Genomic DNA, 20,197 nt, shown 5'->3' with positions numbered 1-20,197 from the left:
TTGAATTTTGATCTTTTCTCAGGCTACTGATAAGGGATACGAAGCTCTTTCATGATGCTGAGCCAGAGCTCCCAGGCAGCCATGCAATCACGAGGGTCAACGACTAGTACACGGACAACCATTCTGCACCCATACAGTCGTTCTGCTTTTCACTTTTGGTACAGTACTCAATCAATTACATGAGATACTCAACACTTTATTATAAAACAGACTTTGTGTTAGATGATTTCGCCCAACTATAGACTCCTGTGAGTGTTCCGAGCACACTGAAGGTAGGCTAGGTGAAGCTATGATGTTCAGTTGGTTAGGTTTATTACGTGCAGTTTTGACTTCCAGTATTTTCAACTCACAGTGGGTTTATTGGAATGTGCTCAATGCCCATGAATTATGATATTTTTTCACTCTGGTTGTTGAGAACAGGGACTATTTCTAGCCCTGTTTCAGATTCAGAGTTGCTTCCTTTAATCCTTTCAGGTGGTTCGTTGTCTAGTGTCAGGTGGTTTTCTTCCATGCTTGTGCCATTCAGGACTTCAGTGACTGTTGGGGGCTTGGAGCGGGGGGAGCTCTGCAGGTCTCTGGAGTTTTCTTTCTATGCAGCTCTCTCCTGTTTGGTACTCTGCTGCAAACTTTAGTTGTCTTGGCTTTCCCGGACTATCAGATCCATCTCTTCAACTCAGAGAGACTGCTGGGATCCACCTATGTTTTCCCTCCCTGTGCTGAGGCTTGGAAATTCTTTGCAGACAGTAAACTGAGGCAACCGTAGGGCTCATCTCATGTGTTTCCCCTATCTCGGGAATCACTGTCCCTTGTTGCCCAATGTGTAAAACACAGTCATTTCCTACATTTTATCTGGTTTTTGTTGTTACTGTTTCAGGTAGGAGAATAAATTTGGTCCTTGTCATTCTATCTTGATTGGAAGTCAAGAATTTAATGTTTTAAGGTTTTAAATTCTCTAGAATTCAGCATTTTGCCATACATAGAATTCACATTCAGAAGTCCCTGATGAGTGTCCTAAGAGTTCTTTCCACAACCTTTGCCCATTTGGAGAGTTTCTTCTTTTATATTCCTGAAAAAATCATTTCATGAAAACAGTCTCTCCGAGGAGCCACCTACTTACTCCAGGACACTCTCCTGATTTGCTAAGATGGTTATTTCTGTCTGGTAAATAGGATGAAACTGATGGATGAGAAGGATGAACGAAGTTTCCATTCAAGCTAGCTGAGAGATTGTCTTTACCAAGACTTTTAGACTGGTTCTAAGAAGCTTCCCAGTTCTATACCCTGGGATATATTTTGAAGAATTTTAATAGGGAGTCATTTCCCAATTCATTAAGCCAAACAATATAGTGAGGGCAGCTTCCTTTGTGATACATTTCAGTCAGAAGACAATAGAGAGAACGTGTTCTCCATTAGTCTGATACTGCTATAAATTGTTTTTCCTGAATCCACAGCCAGTGGGCTGCTGTCTCTCTCTTCTTGGCAAATTTGTGGAGCATCTATCATTTGAAATGCATCGCTGATTTACCAAAATAGCAATTTTTCAATTTGCATTAGTAGGCATTGTTTTATGGTAAGCAAAACCATCTCATATGCACTGGAATTGTATTCACGAATTTAATCCTTTCAAGAGTGCTTTCCTGTTAACTAGTGACTTTAAAACTTTGGTATTTAATGACCAGTCCTTGACTAGAATTATTCTAGGGCCTGAGGGGATGACAAAACTACGTTGTATTTATGTAGTCCTTAATAAATCATACAATGCTTTGTGGAAATTATCTCATTTGATTTTGAGAGATAGCAAAAGTTTAGAAAACACCGTAGGATCTGGAGGTCTGATTTAGTAGGTAATACAGATGATACACATGTAGAGAAAAAAGAAGTATACAGTCAGGTATAAAAATATATAGTAAAGATTAGAAATGCTGTGGATGAGGGGAAGATTATTGGGAGAGGGGAGGGGGGAGTTGGAGAATTCTTTGTGAAGGTATTGCAGGAGGTCGGCACAGTACGTCCAGAGATACACAGGCGACGGAAAATGGGGCATCTTTGAAAGATGGTAAGAAGAATCCCCTAAGAGAGCAGAGTGTATCCAAACAGCGACTCCATGCACAGTTCTATCTTGGTATCTTTACTCATTCATCACAAAATAAATGCTTACAGATTAGTGTAGAATGTTACAGAAGTCACATTGTTTGCTTTTCTAAGTATGGTTTGAAGCACTCACAAGTGTTTTTTGTGGTTACTTAACTCTTTAGCTCACACGTCTGGCTTCTGTAAGTGGACTTGTGCTGCAGATTAATGCCGTTTCAAATTCACATGCACACACGCATTAAACAAACAGCTTCCCACGTTTCGTGAACGTAATGAAAATGCAAACGTATACCTAGAAGACCACAGTGGTCAATAAGAATTCAGGCTCCAGAGTATTATGAACAGTCAGAAAATTGGACCAACAAAAGTAAGAAATGAGAAATTTTTAGGGCCATTGAGCACCATGCATTTTCAGTGTTCAGTAGCCCTGAAAATTTCTCATTTAGGCCAGGAAGTGTCTGTCTCATTCGAAATGTTGAAATAAAGGGAACATGCACAGGCTCTCATTGATCTAAATTTCTGTTGAAGTCCAGGACCTCCCACCATCTTTTCTAGCCCCTGATTATTTTGCCAGACTCTTGTTTCGAAGGCTGTAGAGCAAGCATTACGTTTTTCATTGTGGTGGGCCCTGCTGTGTGTTAGCGTCAGAGCGAGTTCGCCCATCTTCTGTGAGTACACTCGAACTGGGGCCTGCACCGACGTGAATATTAGTTCAAGAAAATAGGCAGAAGTTGCTTCTTTACGTATCAAATGTCTTTCCTTCTAAGACTGCTGAAGGATATGCTCCTGTCTCTCTAAATATGATTGGAGTCCCTGTTGATTTCTTCCAGGTCCCTACCTCATCTCCCTTCCTTTTGACTTTCTGTTACAATTCTGTATCCTTCTCTGGTTCGAACCATTTTTACAGATTTGCAACTTAGTGTACTCTTGAGAGCATCCTTTTTGGCATTAACATGGTCTGTTAACTATTTTCTGGGTTGGCTCCAGTTAGCCAGTATTGGTCACAAAGCATGAACATTTCTACTTCAGGCTTTTAACTGTGCCCACATTTTTTGCTGCACTTGTCACTGTACTGACAGATGGAGAAATCTTGAAAATTAAATAAGGCATAATTGGTAGGTCCTGAGTACTGAGATAATGGGTACATTTGAAACCATGAGGGGGGAGATTAGGCTTAGGAAGCTTTGCTGTTTTCTTTAAGTCCTCTGATAACCACAGGCTCCAGATGTACGTGTGGGAACACTCCATCTCTCACTGCTGTGCCCCAGAAAACACTGATAAGCCCTCAGCAGAAAAATAAAGGTCAAGTCTGGGTGGTGCGCCTTTATTACTTTGTTGTCATTTGGACGCTTAACAAAGCTCTCTGTGGAACTTGCCAAAGGACATGACGTTGTCCTGTTAACTCACCCTGCTCAGTGCCTAGTAGAGTTTGCATTCGATTGAGCTTTTTCATGAAGTAAGAGAAGAGGAAATTAAATTGGGCTAATTTTCTAAGACTAAGAGAAATCAGAGAAGTCTATTTTGTTTTGTTTTCTTGACTTGAAATTGAGTGGGTGTTCAGTGGAGCTGTGTTTAAGTAAACTTACATGAACTCATTTGTTTGACAATTTGATAACATTTTATTTTCAAACCCAGTACACTGAGAAATACAAAATGGTACCCAGTAGTGAAAATTATTTGTGTTCTTTCCGGTGTTGCTCACTTCTTTCCCTTCCTTCCTTCCTTCCTTCCTTCCTTCCTTCCTTCCTTCCTTCCTTCTTTCTCTTGCTTAAGATTGTAATAACTCATTATATTTTTCCTAGAGCCAGTAATGAATTATTAGTGGGTCAGTGATACTTTTTAATTGTGTGACTTTTTATTCATTATGCTATAGAGTACTGTTTGCAATAGCCATGTTTATAAACTGACAATTTTATGTTTGATGAATAATTATTTACTCAGTTGATTTTTTTTACATTACGTATTTTACATACTCTATCACTAATCTTGCAATTCACAATGGATACCTAAGCTGTATCAATACTGTAATATTGCAAGACTTGTAATCATGACACAAGATCTTATTTAGCTAATGCATATGATTATCCGTCACAGTAGAACTGTGAATAGCACCTTGATTTATAAAACCACTCATTCTTTCCCCATTTGTAAATATTAATCATTCCACATTTTGAAATAACAGGGTCAAGTTATAATTACAGAATTTTAGAGCAAGGGAGTTACCCAGAGATTGATTTCCAGGTGGACCTGAATATTTTACAAGTGAGGAAACTGAGGCCCCAAGATGTTAAGTGACTTATCCAAAAACAGCATGGCTAATTAAAAACACCTGCTTTTGCATGTAGTCCATAAGGCTTCTTATGAGTCACAGCAGAACTAATAATTTTATTCCCCTCCCTTTTCCTTACTTTGGAAATGGACGACACTCTTTAGAAGTTATATCACAAATCACTCGCGTCATGGGTTAAGATTAATCATGCTTTTCAACCTCCAGTTATTTATTTGGAGTGTGATGCCTTAAAGCTCCCTTTTTAGAGGAAGTTTGAATGGATGGAATTTTAAGGAAAATAAAGTCTTGAGCTTATCAAACTCAAAAATGGCGTTTGTAGAAAAATGCTGATATAGATAACATGACTTTCCCTTTCAAGTTTTGATAAATGGCTTCTCCAGGCTGAATACGTGAAGATCAATCCCTAGATTCAGAGAGAAATTTCAATAGTTCATTTTACTGGACACTTCATAGCATTTAAAAAATATATATTATTAGCATTAATAGTGGCCTAAAGTGATCCTTTGTGCCAGATCCACTCGACTTAGTCTCATGATCCCCAAACTACAGAGTGTTCTTTCAGATGCTGAAAGTTCATCAGTGATCAGTGTCACTCTTCGTTTCCCTCCTAAAATTAGCTTTCAACTGTTATGTTCCCAGGAAAAAAGTGCTCCCTAGAGAATCACTGAGAAATCATGCATCAGTGAGCCTTGATTGCTTGTTAGCTTAGGTAAAAAGCAAGATAGCATTTTGACTACTTTTTCATTCATGTTACATGTACTTAGTTCCATGAGGAGGAAAAGAGTAGGGCCTGCTTCTAACTCGAGACCTGTGGCTCCACCTATGAAAATCGACTGATTCTCCAGTCTCCTCACCGTCCTATTTCCTGGTAGTATAAAATCCACTAAAAAAATTTTTATAGAGGTATAATTCAAGTATAATAAACTACACACATTTAAAATGTACAACTCATAAACTTTGGCATGTATACACATGTGAAACTATCATCACAATCAAAAGAACAGACATGTAGATCATCCCAGCTGTTTCCTTGCGTGCCTTTGTCCTATACTTCCCTCTCACTCTCTCCGTTGGGCACCGCTGATCTATTCTTTGTCACTGGAGATGCGTTTGCATTTTCTAGAATTTTATTTAAAGGGAAACATACATGTATACATGTTGTTGGTCTTCTTTCCCACAGCATAATTATTTTGAGGTCCATGCATCTTGGCACGTATCAATAATTCATTCATTTTTAGGACTGAGTAGTATTCTATACATCCTGTGTGTGTAGGTCTACCACAGGTAGTTATCCTTTCCGCTCCTCGTGGACACTTGGGTTGTGTCTTCTTTTTAGCTGTTATGAATAAAGCTTACGAACAACCTTGTGTATAATTTTGTTTGGACAAAGTTTTCATTTCTTTAGAATAGGTATCCAGGAGTGCATTGCTCTCCTGTTAAGGATTGCTTTACCTTTTTAGGAAACTGGCAAATTGTTTTCCAAAGTGGTTGCACCATATTACTTTCTCACTAGCAATGTATATAGTTGCTCCACATCCTTGTCAACACTTGGTGTGGTCAGAAGTTCTTTAGCCATTGTGGTTGGGCTGTAGTGATATCTCATTGCAGTTTTAGTTTACATTTTCCTGATGACTAATGATGTGGAGCATCTTTTCACTTGCTTATTGGTTATTTGTATGCTTCTTTTTGCGAGGCATATTCAGATCTTTCTCTCCTTTTAAAAATTGGATTTCAACTGTATTGATTTGCTCTCATTTTGTCTCTTACAAGACTGCAAAATAGGTTTTCCTTATAATAAACTTTAAAAACATGTTTGTGAAGCCCCAAGTACTTCATTCACTTGGCAACATCTGTATCTGTTCATTCCTGAATTGTAATTTCTCATGGTACCAGTCTATCCATTTAAATCTTAGATATCCTAAGATTGTACTTTCATTTCTCTTATGGTTAGCTTTTTGGTAAGACTAGACCTATAATAAATCCAATTGAACTTCATCTTCTCTAGGGAATATGTAGTATTTTAGGTAACAAGGTTATATGTGCAAGGCTAAAAACAACCACTTAAGGTGCATTGTAAGTGCTTTATAGAAAATGCATCCTATGGGAATTTTGAACACCACCAAGACTTTTGTGTATTTAAGGAAATAATCCACAGTGGTAATGTTGATTTCAAGAAAGGGAAGTGTTAACATCATTTACTGTAAGGGAAACTTTTTCTTTCTCTCCTTTTATTTTTGTTTAAACATTTAAAAAGCAACTGATAGCTTACTGGATTGTTACTTTTTCTAATTATGTATCAACAAGGGAAGTGTACTTTGGTTGTATTTAATTAGAGAATTTGTGGTTTAATCTTTGTATTCAGATCAGACTGTGGTTCCAATAGAAATCTTATGCAATTTTTTTGATCATATTACACCACATTTCCTTAGAAGGGAACAAATCCGTGTTCAGATTTTTTTTTGAATGGGAAATAAATCTCTTTAACGTAAAGGCATTCTTCTTACATTTGCCAGTGATCTTTATTTCTTAACCATATCTAGTATTTTATTACACAGAATGTCAAATTGGCTGTGTATTTATTTTTATTTGCTCATCCTTTTCCAGTGAATGTCTTTACCATGACTCAGATGCTCATATTGTAATCTTTGGAAAATAACAGCTCAGTGCCATTGAATGAGTGAAAATAAATGCAGTCTGTGCTTTTGAAAGTAAATTTCCTAATTAGTGCCCTGATTCCATGGAAAATAAATGGGGACACTTCATAGCAATTCAATTCAAACACTTTCTTCCTTGTGTCTCCAAATAGAATTACAGCTGGTTGCTGCAGAATCTTTGGTAATGCCCCAGTAGGGTTATTCTCTCACTTCTCCCCTTTTCCTAGCTCCCACTGACTTCAGGAAGTATCGGGGGATGGAGTTTTCGAGGTGTGGTCCCTGGGCCAGGAGCGTAGGCCTTACCTGGGAACTTGTTAGAATTGCAGATTCTCCAGCCTTCCTCGAGGGCAGGCATAGTAATCTGTGTTTTAACAAGCCTTCCAGGTGATTCTGAAGCGTGCTGAAGTTTGGGAAGCATTGGTCTAGGGGAGTAAAGGAAGTTGTGAATGCAAGCCTATAAAAAATTCCTTTCCTGCAGCTTCAAGCTGACAGGTTCACAAACAGGTTGCTGTAGCAACAATTGCACAGTAGGATTGGATAATGAAACATTGTGAAATTAAAAGGCATGAATATTAACTGATCACAATATTCTAGATCACTAAGATTTATATTGGGCAAAATGGATTTTTACTTTTAGCCTTATGTCAAGGGGAAGCACAGTTTCTTGAGGTTATATGTTTGACAGGTGGAAACCATGCCTATTTTTAAAACATTACTCCTTTGGAATTTAGACACATTTTTGTGAAAAACAGAATTACTCTTAGTGACATGCAGCACAGAAATAATAAGTAATGTGCTTAGCAGTGACTTGTAACCTTAAAAAAATTAATTTATAATTGAATTATCCTGATACATTATAGTAGCCTTCTCTGCCCACAATATCTGTTTCTTAGAGCACAGTGCTGAGCACCTAATGGGTATTAAATAAGCATTAAGAGTTGATTCTTTAAACCCTTTTATGACAATTATATGTCACAAAATATGTCACAAAAATAGCTATTTTTAAAACACATATTCTGTACTCTTCTAGTGTATGGTCTATCTAAATTCTAGCACTTTCTGTATTCAAAGAATTAAATTCACTTTAGGGTTTTTTTTTTTTTTAAGATTTTATTTATTTATTCGACAGAGATAGAGACAGCCAACGAGAGAGGGAACACAAGCAGGGGGAGTGGGAGAGGAAGAAGCAGGCTCATAGCAGAAGAGCCTGATGTGGGGCTAGATCCCAGATCGCCAGGATCACGCCCTGAGCCGAAGGCAGACGCTTAACCGCTGTGCCACCCAGGCGCCCCTGGGGTTTGCATTTTATTGATATGTGTTAAGGATTAGATGCACTCAGTTAAGCTTCTTCCTGGCCAAATGACATACCCTGTTTCTGATGTCAGTCTGAGAAAATCCTATATAGTGTACAACATCCCCGGATTACCTTATCTAAGTATTACATGGGCATTTCAGATGATATATCTTGGCATGTGGTCATTTTTCATTAACTTATTAGGGACCGTTAAAGCATCTTTTCCCCTTTTTGACACCTTGCCATAATTGAATGCAAAATTGACTATAAGACTGAATGCCTGATATTCATGCAGTAAGTGGATGGGGCTTCGCTGGTGTCTAACAGAAACCATGCCCAGATGGGTGTTTTAGGAAGACGGGATCTGTTGCTACCTGACATGGGCAATAGACAAATGACACCTAATCTCTGGACCTTATTTTGCTCAACTGTAAAAGGAGGGGATTCATTACATCATCTCTAAGATCCTAAGCATCATAAGGATCTAAGACTTGGGGGGAAAGGGTGGGAGGAATCCAAACCGTGAAGCCCTGCTGGGTGTACTGTACAATTGAATATTTTTTATGTATTTGTTGAAAGAATGAATGAAACAGAATAATTAGCCCCAGGTAGGCCTCAAACTCCTTTGGAGACAATGGGAAATAATGATATTAAGCACTCATAGTTTCAGTGGTTAGGCTAATGTGTTTTGGGAAACATACTTTAGAGAAATATGTTTAAATATGTAATGTTTTTCCCCAGACTTTTCACATTGAATTATTTATTCTTAACCCTAATGTGTATGAAATACTTAGGAAAGCCAATAATTTTAATATTTTAGGCATAGGTGTGCTCTACAGATCATATATATTCTTCCTAGAAGAGAAATATCTTTTAAAGGACAGCTTTCTACACTTTATACTCCTCTGCACTCGCCTATTTCATTACATTTTGTGCAACCTAAAATTGTAGCTATAAAGCTATTTTGGGCATGCTTTTTCCTGAGCCTTGTAAGAATCAACAGGAGCATAATTTTAAGCCACAGAAGTGCAAAATAAGCACAGAATCCTAGCTACCATAAATAAAAAGGCCAGAATTCTAAGTTTGCAAAAACACATAATTACTAGCAAGGAGGGAGAGGGGGGCATAAGGACAAGAAGTAGGATTTTATCGGGTCTTTCTTCCTATTTCTAAACTTCTTCTCTGAACTTCGTTTCTTCTTAGAGATGGAATTCTGTGAAACTCCTCACACTCTGTGCTCTGGCTACCAGACAGACATGCACAGTGTTTCTCGGCATGGCTACCAGCTAGAGATGGGCTCTGATGTGGACACGGAGACCGAAGGTGCGGCCTCACCTGACCATGCTCTGAGAATGTGGATACGGGGGATGAAATCAGAGCATAGCTCCTGTTTGTCCAGCCGGGCCAACTCTGCGCTGTCCTTGACTGACACGGACCATGAAAGGAAGTCGGATGGGGAGAATGGTAATAGAACTATCTATACTGTTTGAGTAAACCCCAGAGAAGATGCGGTTTTTAGCCTTTGAGATTTGTTTTCCTTCCCTGTGTCTGCTTATCTTTCATGTAATATGCAGGTGAGGAATGCAGGTTAGTGGGTTCCCATGGACAAGGTATGTACCCAAGTATCTGGCAAATAGACACATTTATTTATAACTGCGTGAAATGCTTTTCATTTCTGGTGATCCCCCAAGGGAAATAATCTCATGTCATCAGCGGTATTGTGCATGTCTTATTGATTACTCACCTTTTATTCTCATCTTTATTTTCCAGTGTACTACTAGTGGTATTTATTATAGAAAGTACTCATTTCCTGTATTTCGGCTTTATATCAATATATGAACAATGAGATGAATGACTGTATAGCAAGCATGTTCTGTATGTGCTTTCTATTTTAATTCAGATTAACCTGGCAAGTGTACAGGCAGATTCAAATTAACCAGGTTAGACTGAAACGATTAAAAAAAACCCAGAAAGTAAATTAACTTCAGCCATTTGCCTGACAGTAAGTAATAATACCAGTATCATAAATTGCAATTATATATTCTTTTCTTACAACTTTTAGAAACAGAAAAGTTTGTCTTTTTGATTTGTTGGGAAGAGGTTAATTTATTTTACTTCTGTTCCTCTGTCCCTACTGAAGGACAGAATCCTTTCATAAAAAGCACATTAATGCTTATTAAACACATTAATCTGGGCTCTTCATCATTCTGTTTATCTAAACTTCATAGGTCCCATTACTGCGACCACAGGCCTGCTCTGTTAGCAGTGGCTAATTAGTATTTTCTCAGGTGGCAGAGAGGTAGCCAACCGCCCTATACCTACAGCTTTTTCTGTTCTGTCCTCCTCTGCCTGGTTCAGCCCAGAGGGGACCCTGGCCACAATGCTATTATAATCAAGAATGACTGTTTGCCTGCTAGTTAGAATATCATTTCCTTAATGAGAGGCCATGACATTTTGTAATATCACCAAGTATCCATGTGGTCTTGATGTGTTTTATTTTTTTTTAGTTTATTTTCATGTGTGTATGTATGTATTGCTGGCTTTGGCCAAGAGCATAGGAGGCTAATTATGGAAATGAGAAGGGAACATAGATGATCTGTGTATGCATAGTCATGTAAGTGAGAGAGCGTTAGGATGGAAGTTATAAGACCTAGTACTGGTCTCTAGAGTTTTCTGGGATTCAGCTGTGAAACAGAAAAAACAATGACCAAATTCATGTGAGAAGGGCTGTTAGATGATCTCTGCATTGCCGAGACTTCTCGGTGTCCCTCATGTCACTCCTGACATACGAAGTTGTATAGCCAGTTCGCTGCATTGAAACATTAAAATAGAAGAAGTTTCTCCATGGGTTTCCACCATTCTTCCACTTCCACAAGACCCTAGATATGGGGTTTCTTTTGAGGTAATGAAATAATTCTGGAATAATATATTGGTGGTGGTTGCATAACTCTGTGAAAATACTAAAAATCACTGAATTATACATTTTAAGAAGGTGAACATTATGGTATATGAATCATATTTCATTGACTCTGTTAAATACTACCGGGTGAAAGGTAGGGGTTAAAGATTGAGGAATCCCAGATGAGTTGGATAAGGATTAATTCATAAAATGTTTGATATTACAGGCTTTAAATTCTCTCCTGTTTGTTGTGACATGGAGGCTCAAGCTGGGTCTACTCAAGGTAGGTGTTTCCAAATATTTGACCACCGATTATTTTTACCTCACCCCATCCCTGACACCCACCCCACAAAGTGGAACCCTGCCCCCCTGAAAAACAGCACACAGGGCTGGTTATTTAACCTGTCAAAGATGAGTTCATTGGCTGCTTATTGATTTGCTTTCCTCTGGAAGACTTCATGTGTGTATGTTGGTAGTGAAGAAGAGGCGAGGCAGGAGCTGGAGACAAGGACAAGACAAGATCTGAGGTGGGATAGGGAAACATTGATTTAGCATGGAGGTATAGATTTTAAATCAAATTGGGTTGGGTTTGGCTTCATGATTTCCTATGTTATCTATGATTTTTTGCATGGCTCTAGTCGTTCATTTAATTCAGATATTGTCATAACTTTACAACACCTCCTAGCAAATGGCTTTGGTCTTCTCCTTCAGATGCTCCGGCTTGGGTTTAGAATCCCGCTCTATCCATGTCATCAATTATAAATAATACCTTCAATGAAAGAAATGTTGTTCTTTCTTCTCTGTAAACCTTTGTTTATACTGTATCATTTTTCAGTGAGGGGATATTGGTGCCCTTTTTATTTTTGTCTTCATTGCGCTTATTAGGCTTTGCAATATTTTAAGTGACTTTCATGAAAATCAAACTCTCAGAGTGAGGGGATCCTCACGTCTGACTATAGGGCAATGACTCAAAATTGGAAGGTAGCCGGGGGAAGGGATCAGAGGAAAGATATATCAGAATGAGCTTTATCAAAATGCACATTTTCATCCCCTACCCTACTGTGAGAACTGCTCACTGGGGTGAGCCACTCTACCGTATTACTATGCCTTATTTCTTGGATGTTTAGGGACTTTCAAGAATGAAACTCTTCAGTTTCATTTGGCCCTCAGTCTAATCAACCATCTGTCTACCTTGATCATGTAATACTTTTTACCGAGACAGAGTTGGAAGATGGAGGAGTAAAGGACAAGCATCCTTTCTTTTCCTTGTAGGTTTATTTTCCTTATGGTTTATTTTAGAAACTGGATAGGGTGTCACAAAATTGGGCTGGGCTGCCAAGGAAAACTGATGATCCAGTCTGCTAAAAACTCATCCTTACTGTAAGACTCTGTTGGCCCAATATGTACCTCCAAGAATGATTTCAACTTTTGAGAGGCAGTAGAGCATAGTGATTATAAGCTTGGACTGTGGAGCCAGACAACCTAGGTTTAAGTCCCAGCTGTGTGACCTTGGGAAAGTTATATAAAGGTTCTGTGCCCGAATTTCATCATCTGTAAAATAAGGATAATATTAATGTCTACCATAAGGATTTTGTGACGATTGAGTAAATTAATGTATGTAGCGATTTAGAATAGTATTTGTAATACATGAGTACAATTTGAATGTTCACTATTATTACTGATCCGCACTTCACAATTTCCAAACAACACTTTTAGTATCTTTGTCTCCTGTCATCCTCTGATCACTCTGCGAAACAGGTTCTCTTGTTACCCAGATTTTACATAGGAGGGAGAGTTGAAACAGCAATTCAGAAACCAGCTAACTAAGTGCAATGGATGATTTTCCAAACAGCCATTTCTTTCCTTCCTTGACTCGCATATAATGTGAACTTAAACAACTTTTCCCTTATTGGCGAGAGTTCTATACGTCTTACTCTGACCCCTACTAGTAATTTTCAATAAAGAGTATGCAGTTTGGAGTCTTAATTTATGACCTGTAGTATGATTTCACCAACTTGAGTCTATAAATTTTCAATCAGTGATAACCAGGCCTGAGTGGTCTTCAGCATTTCCCTAGGTTCTCACAGAGGAGCTTTGAGTGAAGATGAGAGTATAAATGGTTTTTCTAAAAGCATGTTAATTTGAAGAAATAGTTATTTTCAATGAATGGAACTTAATGTTTGTGTGCAAATGTTGCTATTTATTTCCCATTGATCTCATCCATTCATGAAAGGAGGCCTAGCAGGGCATCTTTTTCACTAATCTGACTTTGTATATACTATATTTGAAAAGAGTAAAATGGTGTAAAATTTTTAGGATTTATATATTTTGCTGTCTCAGACTCTATGCCTACCCCATCCCTGTGCCTCAGTTAGTGTCAGTGACACTTTCTTTTGTTTCTGTCTTTCTATACATTCTGATTTTGAGATTATTGATGAGGCAGTGGGCACAATATCATAGATCAGCTGGGATCATACAAGCCTCACTCCTATAAATGTGGGAGAAAAGTGAAGATAGGGGAAATCGTTAATTTGGGTGAATTATTCAACTGGGAAAGATTTCCGAGACATGATTTCAAGGATGCTTTCAATTCTGTCCATCCTAGATTATGACTTGGATTTCCTACTTACATTTCCAAAATCATGTCTATAAGGACTTGTTTCTTTCATTTCATTAATTGGTTAAGCCTTTCAAAATATTTATTTTTTCTCATTTTCTTCATAAACTCTATTTGGTTACTCTTAATTGAATTTAAGTCTCCGACATGCTATAACCTATGAAGGATTAAAATCAATAACCATCCATTTTAGCACTGAAACGCTTGGACTGAGCCGCCTGAAGCAAAGGGGAGGGAGAACATTGGGTAACAGAAGGGAATCCAGATTTCTTAGCTTTCATAGGGCAATCAGAACACTAATGGAGTTTGTTTCCATTCCCTCAAATTTGTCCTAAGTAAACCTTTTGTTGTCTATTGATGCTTAATGGTCTGTTTAGGAAAAATGCAGATTTACTCAAGTTAGCTTCATCCTGAGGCCTGTGAGCAGGACACTTTGCTATCAACCATACTTCTTTATTCATTTTAGCCCTTCACCATTCCCATTTCACCTTACTACCAACATTGCTCTGAGGAAAAAATTAAAACTGAGAGGCAATATATTTTTATAGCCCTTCTCTGATCTTACGAGGATAGAAATGCTAGTGGGTCAAACCTCTGGTTCTCTAATACACCTGCCTCTGACAGGTGATCCAGTGGGCATTTCTTAGGAGGGTTCGGCAGTCCTGCTTGAGCATCGGCCTCAGCGACTAGGGTACCCCTCGTAATTACATTCGCCCTCACCTCAGACTGGAGGAAGAAGCTATATGGGCAGCTACATTTGGATAATCAATTTCCAAGAATGTGTTTTTCACAAACGGCCTAAATGAAACAGCTGGATTATAAAAAGTGAAAATAAAATTGCGTATCAAGAAGCTAAATGGAAGAAACAGAGAAAAAGCATTTTGAACCTGTAACTAATAAAGTATACAGATGGTCCCCGACTTACGATGGTTCGATTGACATTGCTTTGGACCTTATGGTGTGAGAAAGTAGTACTCATTCAGTAGTAACTGTACTTTGAACTTGAATTTTGATCTTTGCCTGGAGTAGGGGTATGCAGTACAATCCTCTCATGATGCTGGGCAATGGCAGCCCCAGCCCCCAGTCAGCCATGTGATCACAAAGGTAAACGGCCAATTCACTTACACCCATTCTGCACCCATACGACCATGCTGTTTTTTTTACTCTCAGTAGAGTAGCCAATAAATTATGTGAGTTATTCAACACTTTATTATAAAGGCTTTGTTCGAGATGATTCTGCCCAACAGTAGGCTAATGTGAGTGTTCTGAGCAAGCTCAAGTTAGGCTAAGCTATGATGTTCAGTAGGTCAGGTGTTCTACATGCATTTTCGATGGGTTTATCAGGCCATAACCCCATTGTAAGTCCATGAAGATCTGTAATTCACAAAGAAATTATTTATAGCTATATTTTTGTTTATAATGATATTTCTAGGCAAGCCATATTTGTTGAGCACCTGCTCGCTGCTAAGCTCTGTACTGGAGACTGGGGATATATAAAAGATGACCAGTATACAATCCCCAATCTCAAAGAACGTGCAGTCTAGTGGGAGGGATTGATGCCCTGTTAGTTAGGATTATTCATTATTATTTATTACTGTTATTGCAGGGAATAGAAACCAACTTGAGATAGCTTAAACAAAAAACCACATTTATTTAAAAGGACATGAGAATGCTTCACGGGACCAGGGCAAGAGAGTGGCTGGACAGCAGGAAGGAGTTGGATCAGAAGAGTTGCCTGGACTTTGCCTCTTGCTTCTGAATCCAGTTCCTTCGGTCCTGCCTCTGCAGGTTGACTTTCTCTAAATCTCCATTTTCAAGACACACCTAAAACCTCATATAATTCCTCAGTTTATATTTCTGCTGTTCAGGAAAGAAGTTGAAATTAACCTGATATTTTTCAGTGCCATTTCTAAATTCCAAGGAGACAGAATAATTTTTCCAGCTTGAGTCAGATAACTACCACTGGTCCCATCAGCTACACCTAGGGAGTGAGGTCAGTAATACAAATGTTGCTTTGTGGGAACCCACCCATAGGGTTCTTGGAGCAATTCTCAATGCAGGGCAGTCAGAGCCAAGTGGGCACATATACCCAGAGAGATCTATTAGAGAGGAGAAGGAGCTAATTTTAATACAATCCAGTTAGTACTGTGATAAAGATACGTGCAGCTTGCTACGAGAATGCAAGTGATCTCAAACCATTTATCACAGTAAAAATGGTTCTATTAATGCAATCTAAATAAACCGTGCTCTCTATAGAGTGTGTGGTTAAGAACAGGGTCTATGGTATAAGGTGCACCTAGGTTTGTGCCCTGGTTCAGCCATTTACCTGCTGTGTGTCCTTGAACAGGTACCTAAAGCTTTCCAAGCCTCAGTTTCCTTGTCTGTCAAGTGGAGATATTGCCTATGCAGTTTTTGTGTGTGTGAGGATTAAATGAGAAAATGAATATATTGCTCTTCACAATGTACCTGTCATATGTTAAATGCGCAGTCAGTGTTAGTTGTGGAGGTTTTCTATCACTTAGCAAGAATTTATCCTGCGCGACTTGTGGGGTAGGTGGTACCAGGCGAAGGCTCTCTTGGCAAGGATTAGCCAGACCTGCCATGTGACTTCTGAAACATCTGGTATCCCAGGAAACTCTAGCTAGCAGGGTCCAGCCTACTTCTCCTCATTTCCATCTGGGTAAAATGCCATGCACTTGTCTTACCTTCAATAATACACCATTTCAGCAGCCAACAATCTTGTTCTGCCAAGTATAGAAGACTATGAGAAGAAATTCAATGAAGTGCTTCAGACCTGGCTGAGGATTCATTTGTACCATTGTTTTCCTATTGTCATTGTAGTAGCCCCTTAAGGTAGAGCTGGGATTTCAACTACCTAGAAGCCCTGTTGATTTCCACAATTGTTGGGAAGCTGAGCTCCCTATATGCTGCTCAGGAACTTTACAGGTAAGGGATTACCTGATATAATCCCATAATAGCCAAAAAATCCATTAGTACTACTCCCTGTTGTTTCTGTACTGCATACCACAGAAACCTGGTAATATACCATGTGCTACCAATAAACACCATACCATCACAGCCATGCATATGGTGTTCTCAGACCCTAAATTGCTTCATCAGAACAGCAGGAGTTGTGAAAAAATAGCTAGCCTAACACCTGGGTTTCTTGAATGACATGTAATAGTTATACCCAAATGAGGAGTCATTCCTTCTGATATTTGACCGTGTAGGGCCATTCATGTGCATTTAATGGAGGGAATTTGTTTGTTTGTTTTACATTTCTTTCCTTTGCTTTTTTGTTTTCCCCTGGTAATGTAAGTTATACAGGACACTTCCATAGCAATGATAACAGTTCCTCGGGAACCATCTGAATGTCAAAGGAAGTGTGTGAAACAATGCAATGACTTGGTAATAGCTTTGGCAGGAGCCCTGCCATATAACTGACATCCTAATGGCTCTGTTGGACCCATTAGGCATGTATAAGACAGTGCAGTTGACTTTGTAATGGCTCCTTTGGAGATGTTACACGATCAGAGGAAGTGTGTAAGTCATTGAGATTACTTTATGTGTGGGTGAGACACTTCTGTGGTGACTGTGATACTCTTACAATTGAAAACAATTTTGATGTTATTGAAATTCATGCCATTATAAAGTTAGATATAACAAGCTTTTTTTTCTTTTTCTGTAGGTTATTTTAACTAGTATTTTTTTTTTAGTGTTGAAGTACTATCAGCTGATGGTTTAAAAATTAAAACAGTAAAAACAGGTTTAAAGTGAAAAATGCTTCTCCCTCTTACCCTTCAGATGCCACTCTTGACAGGTAACCAGTGTTAACAGTGTATTATTTATCATTCCCTGAATGTTCTGTACGTGTACAAATGGGAGAATATACTATAGAAAGTCTAATAACGTCTTCTAGTTAATATTATATCTTGGACATTCTCCCATATTTGTAATTTATAGATCTGTCTCACTCTTTTTAATGGTTGTGTAGTATTCTGTTTCTGTATCATTTTTTTCATTTTTTTAGTCAGTTCCCTTATTTGTGGACATGTAGATTTCCAGCGCTTTGTTACTAAAAACGGTGCTGCATTTAACATCTTTGTACACATCTTTTTGCACACCTGTTGGATAATTTCGTAGAAGTGGAAATGGTGGGTCAAGGATATGTACTTTGAGCATTTTTTATAGATATTACTAAATTTCCCCTTTAAACAACCAATTTATCTTCCTTCTAATGCACCTGTTTTCCCATATCCTTATTAACACTGACAATGGTGAAAAAGATTTCTAATACCCAATCTGCTAGATGAAATATGGTATCTTTTTATGCTATTATTTTGCATTTTATTTATGAGGGAGCTTGGGTATCTTTTTATATGTTAATGGATCATTTGCATTTCTTTGGTTCTGAATTGTCTCTTGACATCCTTCACCCATTTTTCTATTTGAATTTTTATATTTCTTACTATTTTTCAAGACCACTTCATATATTAAGGTTAAAAATCATTGGTGTCACATATTATGCATGTTTCTTAGTTTATCATTTGCCTTTTGAAATAGGTTCATAAGATGTGTCTGTGAGTGTAGATGTAGAGCTTTATTTTTTAAGTGGTCAAATTCAATCATCTATACTTTTGACTTATGGAAGCAGACGTAGATATAGTTGTAGAATGTATTTGGTGTAGAAGCAGATATAGTTATCAACAACATTATAATGTCCCCAGTTCTTTTTTTTTCATAATAATATTTTTTATTATATTATGTTAGTCACCATACAGTACATATAATGTCCCCAGTTCTAAAAGCAAACTGCTTGAAAATTTATTTTAACTTTGAATTAGAATCTAAGTATCTATATACAAATAATAAATCTAAATGTCTGGTATGTATACATGTGGTATGCATCACAGATATATTTACATGAAATCAAACCTGAATGTAAAAGAAGTTAAATATAATACGAATAATGTAGACATTAAAATAAATTAGAATTATTTATTAGTCTTTGTAATTGATCTTGATATATTGTTTAACCACTTCTTTAGTACATTAAGTAATGTGAAAGAAGCCAAAATGAGTTAATGTGCTTACAGAATTAGCTTATCAATAGATTTTTTAAAAATTTAGGGTCTTGAACTCACAACCCTGAGATCAAGACCTGAACTGAGATCAAGAGTTGGGAATTCAACCAGCTGAGCCACCCGTGTGCCCCAGTAGATTTTTTTAAGAGGTTAGAAACTGTAAGAAAAAATATGGTTGAGCATATACTCACTAGGAATAAATGACAGTATAGGCGTACGTTGTTTCTTCGTGCTTCGCAGATACTGTGTTTGGTTCAAATTGAAGGTTTATGGCAACCCTACTTCGAGCAAGTCTATCAGCACCATTTTTTTCAACAGCGTTGCTTACTTTGTATCTCTGTGCCACATTTTGGTTCAAGATTTCAAACTTTTTCATTATTATTAATGATGGTGATCTGTAACCAGTGACCTTTGATGTTACTACTGTAATTATTTTGGGACACCACAAACCATGTCCATATAAGATGGTGAACTTAATCAATAAATGTTGTGTCTTCTGACTGCTCCTCCAACTGGCCAGTTCCCCATCTCTCTCCCTCTCTTCCAGCTACCCTATTACCAAGACACAACAGTACTGAAATTAGCACAATTAATAACCTACAACAGCCTCTAAGTGTTCAAGGGATAGGAAGGGTATCATGTTTCTCGTTTAAATCAAAAGCAAGAAATGATTAAACTTAGTGAGGAAGGCATGTTGAAAGCTGAGACACGAAGAAAGCTAAGCCTCTTGCACCAAACAGTTAGCCAAGTTGTGAATATAAAGGAAGAGTTCTTGAAAGAAATTGAAAGTGCTACTCCAGTGAACACATAAATGATAAGAAGGCAAAACAGCCTTATAGCTGACAGGGAGAAAGTTTTAATGGTCTGAATAGAGGATCAAACCAGCCACAACATTCCCTTAAGCCAAAGTCTAATGCAGAGCAAGGCCCTAACTCTCTTCAATTCTATGAAGGCTGAGAGGTGAGGAAGCTGAAGAAAAAAAAGTTTGGAGCTAGCAGAAGTTGGTTCAGGAGGTAAGGAAAGAAGCCATCTCCATAGCATAAGAGCAAAGGGGGAAGCAGCCAGTGCTGATGGAGAAGCTGCGCCAAGTGATCCAGAAGATCTGGCTAAGATCATCCCTGAAGGCGGCTACACTAACAACAGGTTTTCAGTGTAGACAAAACAACCTTCTATTTCAAGAAGATGCCATCTAGGACTTTCGTAACTAGAGAGAAGTCAGTGCCGGCCTTCAAAGCTTCAAAGAACAGGCTGACTCTTATTAGATCTTGG

The 20,197-nt window shown here is 38.1% G+C and overlaps 1 protein-coding gene across 2 annotated transcripts in view; it reads left to right on the top strand.

Annotated features, from left to right (window-relative positions):
• Positions 1-20,197, top strand: part of TENM1 (teneurin transmembrane protein 1) — a 759,525-nt gene that overhangs the window by 278,426 nt on the left and 460,902 nt on the right. For both annotated transcript variants that reach the window (XM_044391612.3, XM_057314228.1), the window contains 2 exons: positions 9,532-9,792; positions 11,454-11,510. In XM_044391612.3, coding sequence (XP_044247547.1) covers positions 9,532-9,792; positions 11,454-11,510 — 318 coding nt within the window. The remainder of the gene's footprint in view (positions 1-9,531; positions 9,793-11,453; positions 11,511-20,197) is intronic.

This window comes from Ursus arctos, chromosome X (genome assembly GCF_023065955.2).
Source record: "Ursus arctos isolate Adak ecotype North America chromosome X, UrsArc2.0, whole genome shotgun sequence".
Lineage (NCBI taxonomy): Eukaryota > Metazoa > Chordata > Mammalia > Carnivora > Ursidae > Ursus > Ursus arctos.
The sequence above is the reverse complement of the archived record's forward strand: the minus strand, read 5'-3'. Positions and strand labels throughout refer to the sequence as shown.